The 19126-nt window shown below is 47.7% G+C and overlaps 1 protein-coding gene across 5 annotated transcripts in view; it reads left to right on the top strand.

The window, feature by feature from the left end:
- PNPLA7 (patatin like phospholipase domain containing 7) overlaps positions 1 to 19126 on the top strand; it is an 83799-nt gene that overhangs the window by 16624 nt on the left and 48049 nt on the right. For all 5 annotated transcript variants that reach the window (XM_061604156.1, XM_061604155.1, XM_061604153.1 and 2 more), the window contains exons 10-18: positions 408 to 488; positions 2395 to 2512; positions 3219 to 3314; positions 3489 to 3595; positions 6358 to 6513; positions 8194 to 8271; positions 9803 to 10008; positions 12134 to 12265; positions 12528 to 12651. In XM_061604156.1, the coding sequence (XP_061460140.1) occupies positions 408 to 488; positions 2395 to 2512; positions 3219 to 3314; positions 3489 to 3595; positions 6358 to 6513; positions 8194 to 8271; positions 9803 to 10008; positions 12134 to 12265; positions 12528 to 12651 (1098 nt within the window). The remainder of the gene's footprint in view (positions 1 to 407; positions 489 to 2394; positions 2513 to 3218; positions 3315 to 3488; positions 3596 to 6357; positions 6514 to 8193; positions 8272 to 9802; positions 10009 to 12133; positions 12266 to 12527; positions 12652 to 19126) is intronic.

Below are 19126 nucleotides of genomic sequence, written 5' to 3'. Positions count from 1 at the left end.
GTGAGAGAAGGCTTAGTGTTTTTTTTCTGAATGCTTTGTATTTAATTTTCCATAAACAGTTATACGCATGCATGCACACGTGCACATACACACTTGCGTGTAACCAAAAGAAACGATAAATATTTTAACTAGTGGAAAAGAAAAGGAACATTTAGTGACTACCTTGCCATGCAAACAGGATGCTGCTGTTGTAAATCAAAACTTGGTTCCTCAAAGACCCCATCCTTGCAGGCGTCAGTGTGTATGACTAGTTCCTTGATCGCCCTCCCCTTACCCTTGGTCCTCTGCTGAACTTCCGTCTTGATTCCTCCCTCTTGGAGCAAACGTTTGAACCCCCCTGGAGCCAGGTTTCTCTCTGATTCCAGGCAGGACTAACCATTGGTCTGCACTTGACCCTCCTCTCTTAGATCATCATGGTGAGGCTGCAGAGAGTGACCTTCCTGGCTTTGCACAACTACCTTGGCTTGACCACCGAACTCTTCAGCTCCGTAAGTGAAGCCCGGTTGATTTAGTAGAGAGAAGGACTAGATACCTCCCGATAGGCAAACGTCAACTGGTCTCAGTTCCTACGTGGAGACCCAGCATGGTCTAGTGGCTTTAATTTTTTTTAAAGCATTTTCATGTCAAAAAGGCTCCCAGAATGGTTTATCTAAAATAAGTAGAAACAAGGCTGTCCCTGCCCAGAAACTTGCATTGTAAATCACACGACACAAAAGGAAAACGGGGGAGGAGGGAAGATGCGAAACTCACGCACCAGTCCTGAAAACTACCCAAAGTATTCGACTTAGGTGGAAGAGACTTGGGCTGTAATCACTGTCACATCTTTGTCTAGCCTACTTCACAGGGCTGATGTGAGGATAAAATAGTAACCCCCATATGCCAACCCTGAGCTCATTAAGAACATAAGGAGAGCCCAGCTAGATCAGAGCACAAAATCAAGCCTGTCCAGCATCTTGTTTCCTGCAGTGACCAACCAGAATCCTCTGTGAAACCCACAAGAGGGGCGTGCAGGCAGCAGACCTTTCTCACTGTTGCTGCCTGGCAACTGGTATCCAGCAACATGCTTCCTTTGAAGATGGAGATTCCCTACAGCCATCACAAGTAGCCTTTAATAGACTTATCTTCCTATGTGAATCTGTCTGGTCCCCTTTTAAAGCCATCTTAGCCAGTGACCGTCTCCAAATCTTGTGGCAGTGAGTGCCATAAACTAATTGCACGGAGAAGTCCTTTCTTTTGTCTGTCCAAAACCTACTGCTAAACGATTTCATCTGATGACGCCAAGCTCTGGCCTTATAAAGAAATATGTACCCATATTCTTCACACAATACATCCTTTCAGGAAGTCTCTATCACGTCCCCCTCCCAACTCACTGGGGGTAGGATGAGATTAAAGTGACAAAAAATAAACTCTATTAGTGATTTGTGCCAACCGAGAAACCCAGAAAAAAGAAATTAAAAGAAGTCCTCCATTTGTGAGCTACAGGGTCCATATCTACTTCCAGATTCCATTGATCCAGGGCTGGAGGTACCTGCATACGCCCCTCAGCCTAATTTCACGCAGGTGGAGGAAGGCATCTGCAAGTAATCAGTTCAGACCTCTGGCAAGAGCGATTTGCCTGTCCTCTGGCAGCAAGTTGGGCAGGGAGGACGAGGGAGGGAAAGAAATGGGGGGGTGTCCCTCCCCCCTCACCAGCATGCAGTCCCCAAAGGATTACCCTCAAGGGATTGCAGCCCTTGACAGAAAAATATTCCCCCACTTTTGCATTAATCCATTGTAGTTGGGACTTGGGACCAATTTACTGCTTAGCCCAGAGAGAGATGGGGACACCCTCTCGAAGCACCACGCCATAAAGACAAGGGCTGCTGGGGTGGGATTAAGCAAGGCATTTTCCATAACGGATTCGAGTGGTGGCATTGAGGCAGGAATGCGGAAAGCTGCCTTAAACCAGAGCACCATCCCGTTAAGCTACACTGACTGGCCACAGCTTCCTGGGGTTTTAGGCCAGGTTCTCTTCCTGCCTTACCTGGAGATGCATTCAAAGAGTGAACCCGGAACTTCTGCCACTGAGCTACAGTTCGGTCTTTCCACAACAAAGATTCTAGTCCTCACCGTTCTGAGTAAATGGCTGAATTAAAAAGACGGGGCAAGCTGCCTTACATTGCATCAGATCATTCATCCGTCTAGCTCTACGCTGACTGGCCGTGGCTCTCCGGGTTTTCAGGCAGGGAGTCTCTCCTGGCCCTACCAGGAGATGACATCAGGGATTGAACCCAGGACCTTCTGCCTGCTCTGCCCACGGATCCACGGCCCTTCTGTGTAGCTGCCGGGCTGTGGCGCCTCCCGATCTGCACAGTGCCGTGCCCGTGTCTACCTCTTGTGCTTTGCCCCTACCAGGAGAGCCAGGCCATCCCGCTGGTGTCGGTCGCCAGCGTCACCTCTGGTGGAAGCAGAGCGGTGAAGAGGCAGCTGTCCAATCTGTCCGAGGATGAGCGAGCAGAGAAGCCAGAAACTGGTAAAGATCGTCATGGTGGGGATTTGCTCTTGTGGACCATCTTGAGTGGCCTGGTTTCATAAAAGGCGCCTTGCAGTTTGCGTAAATGTGGGGTGGGGTGGGGGACAGCGGCAGCTACTGGCTCTATGTCAGTGCAATAGTGGAGTCCGCTTCAGATTTTAGCTCCAGCCTTCAGAGAGCTGTCCAAGGTGCTTCAGCTGCCCCACTGACATCAGAGCCACCAATTGCCTCCAGGTGGGAGAACTCAGGCTTGCGGGGAATGGAGGATGTGGTTGGTGAAGCCTTTGTCTGGCTCCCAGGAGTTTTTCCATGCCACATCCGCTCTCCCCAGGCCGTGCCCCTTGCCTGTCCTGCTTTGCACCTGCTTGTTTTTTGCCTCGTAGGGATGCGTCCTCGACCTCTGATCATGCTCTTGTCTCCTTGGATGGAGGGCAGAGAAGCATGCGTGTGTGTGTGTAGAAGTTAGCCTATTGTACAAAAGGCAAAATTTACATTCGTTGCCCTTCTCACTTTTTGCCTCTGCCCCCCCCCCGCCCACCACTGGCATGCGGCTCCCCGGAACGTTGCTCGAAAGGGAATGTGGCCCTTGGGCTGAAAAAAGTTCCCCGCCCCTGCCGTGAATGTATCTGAACATGTGGCAACAACGGCCGTGCAAAAAGCAGTTCGTTGATGTACCACTCGGCGTGTGATGTGTTCTGAATTGCAGAGCCTGGGAAGTCTCCTGCATCTGAAAATCCTCTCAGAAGGAGCTTGTCTTTGTCATCATCCTCAGCATCGTCCTCTGGATACGCGGATACTTCTGGTGAGTAGGAATGGGGGCGGCGGGGAAAGCATGGCGAACTGCCCCATTGGCTCTGAAATATCCCTCAAGATCGCTTCCAAAGCACTTTGCCCTTGACCAGGGTGAACTGAGGTCCTGAAGATGCCCAGGCGAGTGATGTCTGAAGCTAATCTCCCTCTTACCTCCCATCTGCAGGAACCGTGACTGGTGGTAATCCAGACTTGGACAGGGCCTATGAAAGAGCCAGAGTCGCCTCTTCTTCCTCCTCTTCGGAGGTGCTTTCCAGCACTGCCACATGCAAGGTAGATTTTTCCGAGCCCTTCACCTCCCTAACTCCTGTTTTTAAATGCTGGTGGATGAAGTGATGAGTTTGAACAAGTGTTTACGTGTGACTGTGAACCTGGATCATGCTGACACAGTCTTCTGTTTTTGTTCTGGTAGCTTTTTGAAATATTTATTTACTTAGAAATGCATTCTCCGCTTTTCTTTATTAAATAAACCTCAAAATGTCTTATAAAATACATAAAACAGTGTAAAAAAAAAGTCCAAATTCCTGAAAATCAGTTTGGTACAATGGGTTGTATACAATGCTAGTTCTACTTAGAGCAGGCCCATTGAAAATAATGAGCGCGACTCACTCATCTATTCTTTTCAAGGGGTCTCCTCTTGAGTAGAACTTAGTTGTATACACGAAGCCGTGAACAGGTTTAAAACCATTCAGCACAGAAGGGGGACTGAATTTAAACCCACCCTAAAAGCTTGGCAAAATAAAAGATGCTCAGCAGCTCAACTAAAACTTAAGAGAGAGAGAGAGTCAACAAAATCTCTCTAGGGCAGCATTTTGCCAACTTGGTGCCCTCCAGAAGTTTTGGACCTCAGTTCCCATCAGCCCCAGCCAGCACGGTGGGCGGGGCCAGAGGCAAAAGCAGGTGAAGCGATGGCTGCAAATGTTCACTTTGCACAGTAGGTGAGTTCCTACACACGCTCACACACCCCTCTCTATCCTCCCTCCAGACAAGCAAGGAGGCATTGTCAGAGCTCAAGGTCCCATTTCAACCAGGCAACAGACACTCGGGGTGCAAAGGAGGTCCAGTGAAGGGTGTGGCCTAGGGAGAGTTCCAAGGGCCAGGCAGAGAGGCCTGGAGGGCCACACGTGGCCCCCAGGCCTGACGTTCCCTACCCCCTGCGACAAGGGTTTGTACCAAGAAGCGGCTGCCACCAGCATCCTCCTCTCTCCCTGCCATCCTTGCTGAGCTGTGGAATTTCATCCATACTGGTCCCTCCTCCTCCATTTACTGAATTTTTTAATTTACCCCATCCTGAGCCACTCTAGGCGCCAGAACAACTATAACAATTAAATGCCCATTAAGCTCCCTCTTCACTGGCACCAACCATTAAGATTAAGCCCGTATACGGCCTCGGTGAAAAATTGCTGCCGCTGCATCTTGCATATCGTTCGGACTCTTTGCGTGCAAATCTGGAGGGTAGATACGATAAGTCTCCAAGTAACAACAGATGCTGTCCTTGTGACAGCGGTGAAGTGGAGTCTGTTTTACATGTTTTGTTCAATTGTAGGTATTATGAAGGGGCCAGAAAAGATCTAATATACTCTATTATGCCGTCTTTCCCAGGCCGCCCTTCTGAGTTTCTTGTGACTGTTCTGCTTGAGGGTTCTGATAAGGCAACCACTGTACAAGTGGCCAGATTTTTGAACTTGGCCATTTTGACCAGATCCTGTAAGATTGTGAATGGCAATTAATTCCACTGAACTGCTTTGCTGTCTGCCATAGCTCCTGTTACCAAGTAGTCTTATTTTTAATACTTAATACTATGGTTTTTAATTGTGGTCGGTTGACTGAAAATAAAGATTGACTTGACTTGTTTTTAATTCTTTGCATGCAAGATTGAATTCAACTGCCTCGACTCTTGCCTCCTCTGAACAGCACATCCTGCCAGAGCGGCTTTTGTTCTGCTCTTTTTAAACAATCTTTCAGATGGGTTGATACGTTTTTCTTCTTCTTTCTCTTCTGGCACTCGAACTGCAGTCTCTGTCCAGGGCTTGGAGAATGGCCTGCGCCAGGTTTAGCAACTGGCAGCCCGGTGGCCAAACGTGATCGCTTGAAAGGCATCTCCGCCTGCTTCCAGTTTCTGCTGCTGCTCGCTGCTTCCTTCCTCCTTTGGCAGTGGGGCTGTGGAAGAAGCAAGGTGGCCCGGGGGGGGGCAGAGTCTGAAATGGGAGTGCACTCCAGAACCCACTATGAGTTTGCACAGGCTTCAGAGTTCCATAAGAACATGAGAGCCTGCTGGATCAGATCAAAGGCCCATCTAGGCCAGCATCCTGTTCTCACCACGGCCAGCCAGATGCCTACGAGAGGGACCTGAGTAAAAAAGGAGACTTCCCCCCTGCAGTTTCTAGCAGCTGGTATTCAGAACCGTGCTGCCTCCAACTGTGGGAAACCATAGCTCAGGAATTGGAAGTCCTTTGGCTCTCTGGTTGTTGGTTCCCAACTCGGACCAGCATGGCCAAAGACCAGGGATGATGGGAGTTGTAGTCCAGCAACATCTGTAGGGCTATGGGTTTCCCATCTCTGCCATAGTCAGTGTTATATGTTCTAGATTCCCAGCCTTTGCGAACAGGGCAGTGGGGAGGGGGGGAGTGAATCTGGCCCTCCACCATCCATGCAAGTATCTTATAGCCAGACTTGGTGGCCAGCTGAATCTCACGCTTTCTTATGTTTTTATGCTTTGCTCCTCTTTGTGTGAGCATCAAAACAAGCCAGAATGTAAAGCTATGGTTTAAAGCTGGCTGAATATCTTGGCTCGTGTGGAAGCCGTGAATGATACTTTTGGGTTTTGCACAGGGAGTGAAGGTTAAGGCCTGAAGTGGTTGCTGAGAAGTTCCATGCAGCTCATGCATTGCTTGGCTTCTTCAGATGGGATATTTGGCTTACTGTGAGGTGTCATTGTGGCCACTGTGTGTGTGTGTGTGTGTGTGTGTGTGTGTCAGGTAGATGTTTAAAAGTAGCATTAAAAATTAACCTCTAGCGTTTCTGCTTTCTGCAAGTCCATCTTGAAGAAGGTGACCGTGACGGAAATGCCCTCAGTCATCTTCCATTACACGCAGGACCACCTCTCCGCGCAGGACCCCGGTGCCAACAAGCAAACTGGGGCCATCTTAGAAGCCGCCAAGATGGATCTTTTAACCTTGATGAAGCTGGATGTGAGTTGTTGGGAGGTTCTGAGTCGGATTCACAGGTTAAAGCCAAGTATGCAATGAACGGACACAGTTTGGGCTTTCGAGCCTTTTGGTACCTTAATGAAAGATTGTCCCAAGTGCAGCCACGAAGCAAATTTTTATCCAGCTGTCCTTGCCTAATGGGAGCGCGAGTTGCTTCAAAAATATTGTTTTGTCCAGGACAAAAGGAGTGGGAAGAGAGAGACAATTTCAATTGGCAAGAAATGTAGGATTTTCTACGCTTTATTCCATTTACATTCCATCTCTCAAGTTTGTTAATGCTCAGGGTTTCAGCTTTTCATCCCCTTTCCCAGGACACTCCATTTCTCTTCCCTCTCATCCCCCCCAACCCACAGTCAGAATTCCATGCCACTGAGCATGCTGAATCCTCGCTGAGCCGTTTCATTTCCTTCCCCCCTTAAGTTTTTTTTCCTAAAAAATTTTTTTTTAAATACAGCTGCAAACGTTGGAGTTTCCCTAAGCTTGCTGATACTTCCCTCTCTAGTATCGTTTTGGCTACATAAGGCTAGTTGCCCAGAGAATAAGGTTTCCTGTTGGTATATCAGACACTCTGTGTGTGAGTTCTTGCACTCCATAACTCTGAAGCACGCACGGCTGGACTTTGGCAATTGAACGATGGAGCTGGGCATCTCGACTCCTTAAGTTTGGGCAGTGGGCAGTAGAATCTCAGCGAGGCTGTGTGCAGTGGAGGCTGGTCTGTTAGGCCAAAAAGGGCGCTGCCCTGCTAACCCTAGTCTGCCTCTGTCCAGCCCCCGCCTGCTTGCCCCCTTACTTAACAACCTGTGCAGGGAGGCAGCAGCAGTACCTGTCAGCTGGCTTTTCCTTAGTTGCCCGTAGTGTTGCCCTTGTAGAACCCAACAGGAGGGTGGATGGGGTGATGCTGTTGTCCTTGGCTGCACCAGTCATTTCCTTTGGCTCCACCTACCGTTGGGCTCCCCGCCATCCGCCCTACCAGTCCCAGTGGGTACCAGCCGCCACTGGTTCTGTGTGATGGGGGCGGGTCAGTGAGGAGGATGGAGCGAGGCCCTTGCATCCAGTGTCCTTTAACTCTCTGTCACTATCTGAACTGGAATGCATAATTTATTCAGCTTCCCATGGTTTTTAATGCCACGTCTGCGGCAGCCCTAGGTTTAAATTCAGCTCCTTGGGTTATGCCTGGTGTGATGAATACGGACCTTGTTTTGCCCCCCAATTTTCATATAAATATGAGTATAAAATAACATAAACAGCCTCTTACCCAGTGTTACTCAGGAATTCCAAGAAACAAACAAAATCAGTCCAGTTTTGAAACCAGGGGTTAAAACCAGTGCACTTTTGAAAGGTTCAGTCTGCCAACTTCTTTCAAAATGGCTTCCAGTTGTATCCACACATAGATGATCTTGGGAAGCATTTCGCAAAATTTGGTGACGATGTCTTACCTGGTGTCCATGTGCATAGTGAACACAGACAACTGTTCCATATATACAGCAAACACATTCTTTTACTCCATGTCTGCACGCCGCACGGAGCAACCAGGGTTGGGGAGAGGGGTAAGACTGGGGAACTTTCCCAGCCGTACGCTGCCGGCCTGCGTCACGTTCACGTGTAGCGTTAATGCACCACGCCTTGTTCTGGGTAGTCTTATTTCTCTTCTTGCCTGCTTAGGACCCCTGCCTTTTGAATGGGAAAGTGATGCTGCATCAAGTTACTGGTGGGACGGTGGTGTCGAGGCAAGGGGACCAGGTGAGTCTCTACTTGATGCTGTTCTGTGTGAGGCAGAGGGGGTTGTAGGTGGCTTAACCTTTTCAGATCTTGGGTATGATTGGAGCTGCCCCTGTACAGACACATAAAGCCGCATTATACCGGATTTGGCTGCTGGTTCAACTTGCTCAGTACTTTCTACTTTGGAGGTCGCCAACCCATTGCCAGCAGACACTGGGGCACCTACAGAAGCCTTCAGTGGTGCCCCCAACAGGTAGCCCAGAGTCTGAGCTTTCTTTTTTTTTTTAAAGTAACTCTCTAGTTCTTAGAGAAAGAAAGTTATGGAGCCAAATGTGCAGGTAACCTTCTAAGTGACTTATGTGAAATAAGCCAGCCTGCCTGCTCCTGCCTGTCAGTGTTATTGGCCAATGAGTGAAGTCTGAACTGTGATTTAATAAGTGAGTTCTTTGGCAGCATGGGCTTTGGGTTAGAATTGGCATTGGGGGGAAAACAGGGTTCTTGCTTCTTTAACAGCAGGCAGAAATTCAACAGGTCAAGCCTTTTCTACTATGGAAATACAGTTATGGGAAAAGTTTCACCATACTACTTTCTAATTTTGTATCCCCCCCCCCCCGGCTGCCATTTTGTGACTGGTTTCCCCCCTCTGCCCCCAGCACTCTTTCTAAATTTGAAATGTGCCCTCTGGTCCACAAAGGTTGGAGAGCCCTGGTCTACTCTTGACTGGTGACAGTTCTCCAGGGTCTTGGGCAGCAGTCTTTCCCATCACCTGCTACCTGATCCTTCTAAGAGGAGATGTTTCCTGGACCATACCGCCTGCAGTTTGAAGGAATACAGCCCAGGAGGAGCTGCATGACTTGATTCTGTTGGGACGGGCCTTGCGCTGCTGCTTGATGTGTGCCATTTGGGATGGCAACCTTGGCTGACCCTCCCAAGTTGTCCTGGCGGAGGGAGGAGCCAGCCCACCTAGGAAGAGGCCCGCTTGGTTTCTGGGTGGCTTCACATGCCAGCGAAACTTCCCCATTTGTGTGTTGTGTGACTTGGTACACCCCGATGCCGACTGTAGAACGGCGGTTCTGTTCCCCGCCCCCGCTGCTCCATTTGAGAACTCCTTGCATTGAAGAAGGCAGCTTTCAGACCCTCGAGTGGGATTGGGTGGGTTGGGAGGAGCAGCGTGTAAAGCGGCCGGACGTCCGTTCCCACCCTCATCGCCCCAAGCGCAGCTCCTGCATCAGGGAACATTCCCTGTGGAAGGTGGCGGGCTCTGGAGCAAGTGAGCCCAAAGCAATTCTTTTGCGGCACACGCTTCCAGCTTGGCATCCCGGCTCGCCTACTGAGGATAGCGCAAGGAACCTCTAGAAGCCAAGGGCAGGCAAACCGGAGCAGAGTGTTGGTTTGCTCATCGGTTAGGTTGGACCAAAGAGGGATTGCGGTGCGGGCCAGCAGGGGGGGGGGCATTTCTCTCTTTCCACCCCACAGATGCAATGCCCAGTTGGGGTTAGGAGAGAGGTGGTACCAAATGCAAGGAAACAGACTCTGCTTCTGCCCTTGGCAGGACGTCAACATCCGGTTTGTGATCTCGGGAATGCTGCACGTCTATCAGCGGAAGATAGACTCCGAGGAGGAGACCTGCCTGTTCATCACCCACCCCGGGGAGCTGGTGGGGCAGCTTGCCGCCCTCACGGGGGAGCCCCTCATTTTCACCATCAAGGCCAACCGCGACTGCAGCTTCCTGGCCATCTCCAAGTCGCACTTCTATGAGTGAGACCCCCATCTCCTTGTGTGTGCGTGTGTGTGTATTGGTGAAGGGAGCTAGGACTTCCCAAGCCTAGACTGCACGAATCAAATCTCTAGGCCAGCCTTATCCAACCTGGCGCCTTCCTAACGCTTGAGACTACAACTCCCATCAGCATGACCCATGTCAGGGATGATGGGAGTCTAGAGGATGGGGTCATAGCTCAGTGGCAGTGCGTCTGCTTTGCACGCAGAAGATCCCAGGCTCAATCCCCGGCATCTCCAGGTAGGACTGGAAAAGATTCCTTGTCTGCAACCTTGAAGAGCCACTGCCAGTCAGTGTAGACAATACTGAGCTAGGTGGACCAGTGATTTGACTTGGTAGAAGGCAGATTTCCTGTGTTCCTAACATCTGGAAGGCACCACACTGGCTGTGTTAAAATTGTACAAAAAACCCCAATGACAAAGTTAACAAGACAAAGTAATGCCAAACCAGCAAAGCAAGAGGTGGAAAAGCCCCTCCCCCCCAAGCATCTGGGCAAAGAGTTGCGTCTTGATAGAAAAACATACAGAGGTGGTGCAAGATGCACCTTGGAGAGATCCTCCTTGCTCAGTTGCTCCCATGCGCCCAGCACCTCTGAGGACTTTGCTGGGTATTCCACTTTAGAACATTTCTGTTCAATCTTAAGGACTAGGACCTTGGTTTTTTTTTTGTAATGTTGCATTAAAAAAAGGATTCTTGGGATGCCAGATTCTATACGCAGTGCTGTTTCCTGTCTGGGTATTGATATGTGGCCCTGATCACAGCTATTTGTGGCTTCTTCCCTGTTGTCACTGCTGAGGGGCCGTGGGAGGAAACGGCTGAGGAAGGCCCGCCATTGTCTCCAGCCCAGCTGTAGGGCCAACAAAGGCAGCAGCTTGTCAGCAGTGCCACAGCGCATCCCACCAGCAGGCCTTCGCAGTGGGATTTAAGTACAGGGCAGATGCCAGCTAATTACACCGTTTCCCCAAACTCGATGCTGTGATGTGCTAAATGCAGGGTACCGGCGATGCAGCGTAGGGCAAGGGAGCTTTTGAACCATCACCACCCCCAAGCATCGAATTAAGCCATCACCAGGGGTGTGTGGGATTACGAGGGAAGGTGGTGTGAAGTCTTGAGCAGTCTGACTGGTTGCAAAGGGGATGGGAAGCCTTGGATCGTGCCTTTCTCAGAAGCTGGCCAGTGGAAGCTGCTCCTTTAAAATAAATAATAATCCTGTCTTCCTAACACAGAGAGAGCCAGTGTGTTGCTCTCCAGATGTTGATAGACTACAACTTGCAAACTACAACTTCAAAGGATGTGAGACCTCAATCTTAACAAAAGCTGAATTTCAAAAGCGGGCTAGTGGGTGACTAGCTTGAATTGTTGGAATGATTGATGTAATTTTAATGTAAGTTTAATAAATAACACCATTGAACATGATTGAGAACAACCAAAATATGCAATTAAAATAGATATACAAACATACATAGAGCTCGAAAGCTTGCATAACACAATTTCTTACTCTCTTACGTATCTGAACGTGCCAGCTTCACAAGGGAGTCCTATTGTGAAGGCTTTGCAAAATAATAATGCACACTATCAAGATAGTCTAACCCAAGTCTGTCACCAAATGTGTTTTGACCTTTATGAGGTGTTCTTCAGTGGACAATATGAATAATTATTGGCTGTATGTTACTTAGCTCCTTTTAGGTCTTGATTGTAGTGAATATGGCCTATATAATGTAATATATATGTGTGCTGTTCAGTCGGTTGGTCTAGAACTGGTCAATGGATGTTTTAAATCTAGAGTAAGTTATAGAAAAATGCAGTGAAGAATATCTCATAGAGGAGTATAGATATCGCATGTAGGTTGCATTTAATTAGTAACTAATTGTTATGCCGGCCCAATATTTTGAATATGACAAATGCTTAGAAATAGGGCTAGGATGGTACAGTCAAGTCCCAAGCTTCTAGAACAAGGTGGGGGAACCTTTGGCCCTCCAGATGTGGCAGAAGAGCTTTGGACCGGGTCTCTGGGCACCAAACACAGATGGTGCTGTTGACCATCTCTGTGCGCTGCACACCACGCACCTCAGCACTCTTCCCTAAGGGCGAGGCCTTGCCTTCCAGGATAATGCGGGAACAGCCCTCGGTTGTCCTGGGCGTGGCTCACACGGTTGTGAAGCGGATGTCGTCCTTTGTGAGGCAGATCGACTTCGCCCTGGACTGGATGGAAGTGGAAGCGGGGCGAGCTGTTTATCGGTAGGGTTTTGCGCACAAAACGGAAAGCTCGCCGTGCCCTTTTGCCCCCAGGTGGGATGAGGGTGGGCGGACGGGTGCGACTCCCCCAAAATGGCCTCACAGGCCAAATGGGGAGGCCTGATGGGCCACAGTCACCAGTGGGGAAGAGGTTCCCCACCCCTGACATAGACGATTCTGAACCCACCCGAAAACAGACCCAGGATGGAGACTGTGCCGGAGGCTCTCCCTGTCTTTAACTGGGATGTGGGATGTTCCTTCGCAGACAGGGCGACAGCTCAGATTGCACCTACATTGTGCTGAATGGTCGGCTCCGCTCTGTCATCACGATGGACGATGGGAAAAAGCAGCTGACGGGTGAATACGGCCGTGGGGACCTGATTGGCGTGGTAAGAAACTGGTGGCTTTTCCTCCCCCCTCCTCCCCCCTCCTCCCCCCAGTTTATGAATTAGATTGGGACAGGCCTGAGCCAAAGCAAAGATACAACAGGATAGGGAGCTGCTTGAACTGAACTGATTATTTCTGAGATGCTGATGGAAGTTGGGGGCAACGGGTTCCAGGGGGAATCCGTGGGCAGCTCTTCCTGGCCCTCAGTCATGAGTTGTTCAAGCTGAGGAGCCAAGCCATCTTTGTAGGGCCAAAAGGAACCTCACTGGGTCTCTTTGTGTCACCTGACCCCCACCGGCAGTGGTGGGGAACCTGTGATCCTCCAGAAGTAGCTAGACCACAGCTCCCGTCCATCTCAGCCAGAGAAGAAGCCAAGTGGAATTACCCTGGAGGGCTAGCATTGATGCCTTCAGGGTAGGAACTCCTTTGCACTCTGATTCCCAAACTGTGTGCCATAAGAAACAAATTCTTCAAGCCTCTGGTGAACCCAAAGTTCTTTCCCCACACAGTTATATTCGTTGTATCTCTGCATGACTCTCTGCTCTAGACTTTCCTCCACCTAATCAGGTTTGACTGCAGGTGACTAAATCTGCACTAGTTTATTATTTATTTATTTTTATTATTTCTTAAACTTATATACCGCCCGACTAGCAATAGCTCTCTGGGCGGTTAACATAAAATACAATAAAATTACAGAATCTGATACAACAAGCATATAAAAACTACACAATCTAAAACCAAGTTACAAACATTTAACTAAGATTAAAATGCCTCAGAGAAGAGAAAGGTTTTAACTTGGCGCTGAAAAGATGATAGTGTCAGCGCCAAGCGTACCTCCACGGGGAGACTGTTCCACAATTCGGGGGGCGCCACTGAGAAGGCCCTAGATCTCGTCACCACCCTCCGGGCCTCCCTATGCGTCGGGACCTGGAGGAGGGCCTTCGTAGTAGACCGTAGTGTACAAGCCAGTTCATATCAGGAGAGGCGTTCCGACAGATATCGTGGTCCCGCGCCGTATAAGGCTTTATAGGTTAACACCAACACTTTGAATCTGGCCCGGAAGCGTATTGGAAGCCAGTGCAGGCGAGCCAGCACAGGTGTTATATGCTCAGACCGCTTAGTTCTTGTTAGCAGTCTAGCCGCCGCATTTTGCACTAGCTGTAGCTTCCGAACCGTCTTCAAAGGTAGCCCTACGTAAAGCGCGTTGCAGTAGTCCAAACGCGAGGTTACATGAGATTGTGGGATTGTTCATTCAGCCGCTTCTGATGCAGCAGAATTACCTGCTCTTGGAGTAGGCTGGGCACAGCATCTCTGCATGAGTTACTGCTCTGGTCTTGGCCTCCATCCTATTGACCTTGGCTGGGCCTTAGTGGGTACAATTAGCTCATTCAGTCATTTCTGTGCAAAGGGGAGCAGAGTGACTTGCCATCAGAGAAGGCTGCTCATTGTATCTCTGTGTGGTTTGCTGTTCTGGGCTTCTCTTTTTCCATCTGGAGGCAGGCCCAGAACAGTGGTGTGGAAAAACCCAGAATCTGGGCCTTTCTGAGAGCAGGTAATATTCGTCCTCTTTTGCGTTCTGAAATTGAATCTCTTTGGGTTATAAGACTGCATTGTCTCCATTTTCTTTTTCATCTTAAAAAACATTCTTATTTTATATTTTGAAGCCCAAAACATTCTTATTTTATATTTTGAAGCCCATACCTCTTGTTGCCTGTGTTCTCAGAGAAATGTGTTACACTTCTACAAATATATAATACACAATTAATGTCACTTGGCTCTTGGAATATGCACTTTAATGAATTCATAGATTCCAAAAACGTATACTTTTAAGAATCTTAATAACTCCTTTTCAAAAATAACAAGCTCCAGTGTGACATTCTGGCTATAATATCTGTTCCAACGAGAGGTTTACAGTCTTCATGCATATATCATCTTTTTAATTAAGAAATATTTTGCCTCTACTGGCAGCAGAATTAATTATGTACAAAAAGCATGGAGGCAGTGTTTGTTTTGCTTTTAACGGGTTGCAGAATTTAATGTATCCTGCTGCAGAATCTGTGTTTGTGTGTAAGTAAAATGTGTATAATTTTAAAGCACAGAGAACTTCTGTCCCTTGTGGCCTCCCTTTTAAGTAAACTCTGAAGGAAAACAAAAGATTTCAAAGGCTTTACAACAGCAGCATTGAGCCCGTGATATATTGCCACAAAGATTAAATTAAATTAGCAAATGCTGCTTTGAGCCAGCTTGTGAGACAGTGAATTCCATTTTACGCTCCAAGAGTTAGGGATATTATAGTCTGCTCTAAACATTTCAGGTAATTCAGGTCATAAATATTAGTGGGATGAGATGACCAGCAGGGTGGGGGACGCAGACACTATCAGTCAAGCCCATTCAAATGTGTTTGTCCAGTATGCAAAGATTCGCACTGCTAGTTGTGTGCCCAACAGAGCTTGTTTCTCAGTCACTCCCCATCATTCCTTCTGTTTCACATGGTAACCTACTTCCGAAACTGAAGGGGGCTTTCAAAAGTAAGATGACAAGTAAACACAATTTGGGTCTAAAGTAGATAATTGGATCCTGGCTGCAGAAGGTTCCCCCCCCCCTTTAACCATTGAAATGAAACTTGCACCTCTCATCCATTTACCATTTTGAAAGCGTCTCTGAACGCATCTCTCTCATTGATGATGATGAAGTCCTGAAATCGGAAAGGAGGTTGATCTTTGACACACACACACCCTCCAAAAGGCTGTGGCCGAACGATTAATTTTGGGTTGTTTTGGTCACATTCTTTGCCTGAGCACTCGTTCGCTTGCTGTATTTATGCGACCGCCCAGCAGCATATGCTCCTGGGATGGTTTGTGGAAGATTTGAAAAGATAAAAATGGCAATATCAAAACAGTCAAAAGCAGCCTAAAAATAGTTCTTTTCAAGAGGAGGAGGAGAAATGGAACAATTCAGAAATGCAGAGAGACAATAAAAATGCAAATAATAGGCTGAGCAGCCCCAGCCTGTAAATCATGAGTTGGCAAATGTAAAGGTCTTTGCCGGGTGCCAGAAAGATAATAAAATTGACCCCCAGGTGAACCATTTTGAGGTCATTAATAAGTTTCTCTATAGAATGCTGAGCACCATTTAGGAACGCAGGAAGCTGCCTTGAAACAAATGAGTCCATTGGCCCATTGAGCTCAGTATTGTCAACACCCAACGGGTAGCTGCTGTCCACGGTGACAAAACCTGCTCTTGTTTCCGTGAGTGTTGCAAGGCCAAAGGTGATGCGAGTCCAGACTTCTTGACCTGCCCCTCAGAACTCTTCCCCCAGGGCCATAACCCCTCCCTGGCCCTGCTTTTCACCCACCTTGAGTGTCTCTACCTGCCTGGCATGCATCCTTTGGACTCTGACAATGCCTCTTGCTTGTCTGGAGGGAAGATAGAGAGGGTGGTGGGTCGGTGGGTGGGTGGATGTAAACTAGGGTACTGTACAGAAGTGAAATTTACATTGGTTGCTCCACCCACTTTTGCCTCTGGCCCCACCCACTGCTGGCATGTGGCCCCCGGAACGTCACCCAGAAGGGTACATGGCCTTCAGCCTGAGAAAGGCCCCTCACCCCACCCCCCATGCTAGATGGACTGATCCAGCAGGTCTGATCTTACATTCTGAGAAACTGAGGTGGCAGAGAAGGCTGTAGGGAGGAAGGCTGAAGAGGGTATAAGAACTGGCAGCAAGAATGTCCCAAGAAGAAGCCAAATCTGTGACTGCAGCCTCCTCAGTCTTCATTTCAGCTTTCCAGTTTCACTGTCTTTCATATTTGGTTTCTCACTGCTGATACGCACGCACACACACCTTAGTTCCTTCATCTCCTTTAAAAGAACACACATACCAAGGTGTTTTAGTAGTAGTAGTAGTAGTAGTCGTCGTCATTGTTGCCACTGCCGCTGTCGCAGCAACAGCTTGACACCTGAAGGTCCCCAAGTGACTTACACAGTGTTAAAACATAAACAAATAAAACACACTATAAAACAACAATAAAAAACAAAACAATAGCAATAGCACCTCTGTACCTTTTTAGTGTTTTTAAATTAATTTATATACCACTTAAACCTGCCCAAATGACTTCTAAGCAGTTTCCAAGTATAAAATCAATTATAAAATCCATGCGTAGTGAAAATATGCAAGGAAACGGTTCCAGCAAAGCACTGGATGCATCTGTAATTAAAATACACAATAAAATAAACCAGTTTAAAAAGCATAGTAAGTAAAGCAATGAAATTGGAAAGCTCAGGTTCAGGGTGTTATTGATACCTTGCAAGTATCTTGAGTTCAAGCTCATTTGTACTTTTTTTTTTTGGTAGATACGGAGTTGAGGCTTGCAAATAGGTCCTGCCTGCCCCAGATTGTTGCTGCTCCCTTTCAGTGGGGCAGAAGAGATGATCCTCCCCCCTTTGGATGCCTGTCCTAATCTCAGACTTTGTTTGGCTCCGTCTGACAACACAAATCAGATTAGTCTACCCCAGAAGCTGAGAGAGAGGGAGGGAGAACACTCCGGCAGACGTCTCTGAACAGCCAGGGTCCTTTTCAGTGTGAAAAGACTTGGCTGTGTAGGGGTTTTGTGGTACAAAAGCTGGCCTTATGTCGGTAGAGCCCGGCTCCCTTGGCAAGGAGGGTGAAGAGCTTTCCAAAGGGACATGCTGTACTCGGCGCAACCTTTAAAGTTTCAGTCCCGTTGAATGTTCCTCCTCTGGTCTCTGCACACTACCCCATTAAGGGTGTGCGCATGTGCACCACAATTCCACGGGGTGCAAAAGGCTACCTTGTGAAAACTTCCTTAAGGTGATTTATATGATATCGTCATCATGTGTATCTATATTTTGGAAAGATGTTGCTCTGTCTGTTCTCTATGCATTCAGACACCTCTTAAGACGCTGTTACCAAATTTGGCGTGATGGTTCCTGAGAAGCAGGTGTTTGTCTATGTTTGGGTACAGTTGGATGCCATCTTGAATGAAGATGTCAGACTGAACCTTTAAAAAAATACACGGTATGGTGTATTATAATTAATCCAACAGCATTAGAATGCAAGTGCATGACTTTTTTTGTCACTAAGAAACTAAAAAAATTATCCACTTATAAACCTCAGAATGTTGTGTTTTCTTAGAATTCCCAAGCAATGCTGAGTATTATGTTTGGGCAAAACAAATCAATGCAGTGTGGCCTCTCAGGATGTGATTTTTGGCCTGGAAGGAGGGAAAGTTGGTGTGTTTTTAAGGGAGGAGGAGTATCTTCTTTCCTCTGTCTTCTTCCTCTCCCCGCTCCTCCCCTGCTGGACTTCTCTTCATCCTGTCCTATATTCCATTGATCCCCTTTCCTCCAAAGGACAAGAGTCAGCATCTTAACACTGAACTTGTCTGTATCTCCTGCGTTCAGGGAGGCCTCCTGGGCCAAAGGTTGTAACCCTTGTATTTAGTTATTTTAAAGCATTTTAAAAACCACACTGCTTTTTTAAAAAACCTCAAAGTGCAATCCCAAAATGCAGCGTCAGAACAATAAACCAGTCTCATTAAAAACAGAGGTGCAACATAAAAACCCAGTAAAGCAGCATTATAAAAACAGATAAAAGCGGGAATTCAGAGACAACAGAGTCCTATCTAAGTCGAGGAAAGTCTGGGTAGACAGATCTGTCTTTACAAGACATCTGAAACAACTGGTGGATGATGTTCCCTGTAGGGGGGGCACTCCCCATGGCAAGAGCAATGAGTGGACAGTGCCCATTTTCAAGGCACTGCCCTGTGATGTTCATCCTGTGATGAGGATACAGTACCACGTGTCAAATTTCCCCAAGTGATCTATGTGATCTTACAGGCCTGTAAGCTTGTACTGAACCTTATGTGAGCGATGGGAGCAGGATGGAACTGGAGAGCGTGTAACGTGGTTAGCAAGGAGACAGGAGAATGCGAGTGATGTCAGTGAAGAGTAAGCAATGGGCAGAGAGGGAAGGACAGTGATGGCAGGCTCGGGAAAGTGAGAGCTATAGTGTGTGTGCATAAAAGTTGTTGTTTATTCTGTGTTTGTGATACTGAGTTAATTTTCATATCCTGTGTTCACCCAAAATAATAATTAGTAGTAGTGGTAGTAGTATTTTCCCCCTTCCCAAAGTAACTTAGACAATAAAATAAAATAACAAAGACATTAAAATCAGGTAAAAACAGCAATAAAACGCTCACTTGACAATACAGTAATACCTCAGTTAATGAATCCTCCAGGAACAAGCTCCCTTGAACTAAGGCTTTTTTAAAGGTGAAACTGACAAGCTTTGCTTTGCAATGGATAAACTTTCAAGCCTGTCTTTGCTTTAAGATGAAACTGACTAGCCTGTGTCTTTGCTATCAATAAACTGGCATGCCTGTGTATTTGCTGTGCATTAAAGAGATCTGGTACTTTCTCCCAGGGCTGGGGAGGGAAGGATCCAATACAATTCAGAGG

The sequence above is a fragment of the Rhineura floridana genome, chromosome 20 (genome assembly GCF_030035675.1).
Source record: "Rhineura floridana isolate rRhiFlo1 chromosome 20, rRhiFlo1.hap2, whole genome shotgun sequence".
NCBI lineage: Eukaryota > Metazoa > Chordata > Lepidosauria > Squamata > Rhineuridae > Rhineura > Rhineura floridana.
Note: the sequence above shows the minus strand (reverse complement) of the source record. Positions and strands in the feature narration are given on the sequence as shown.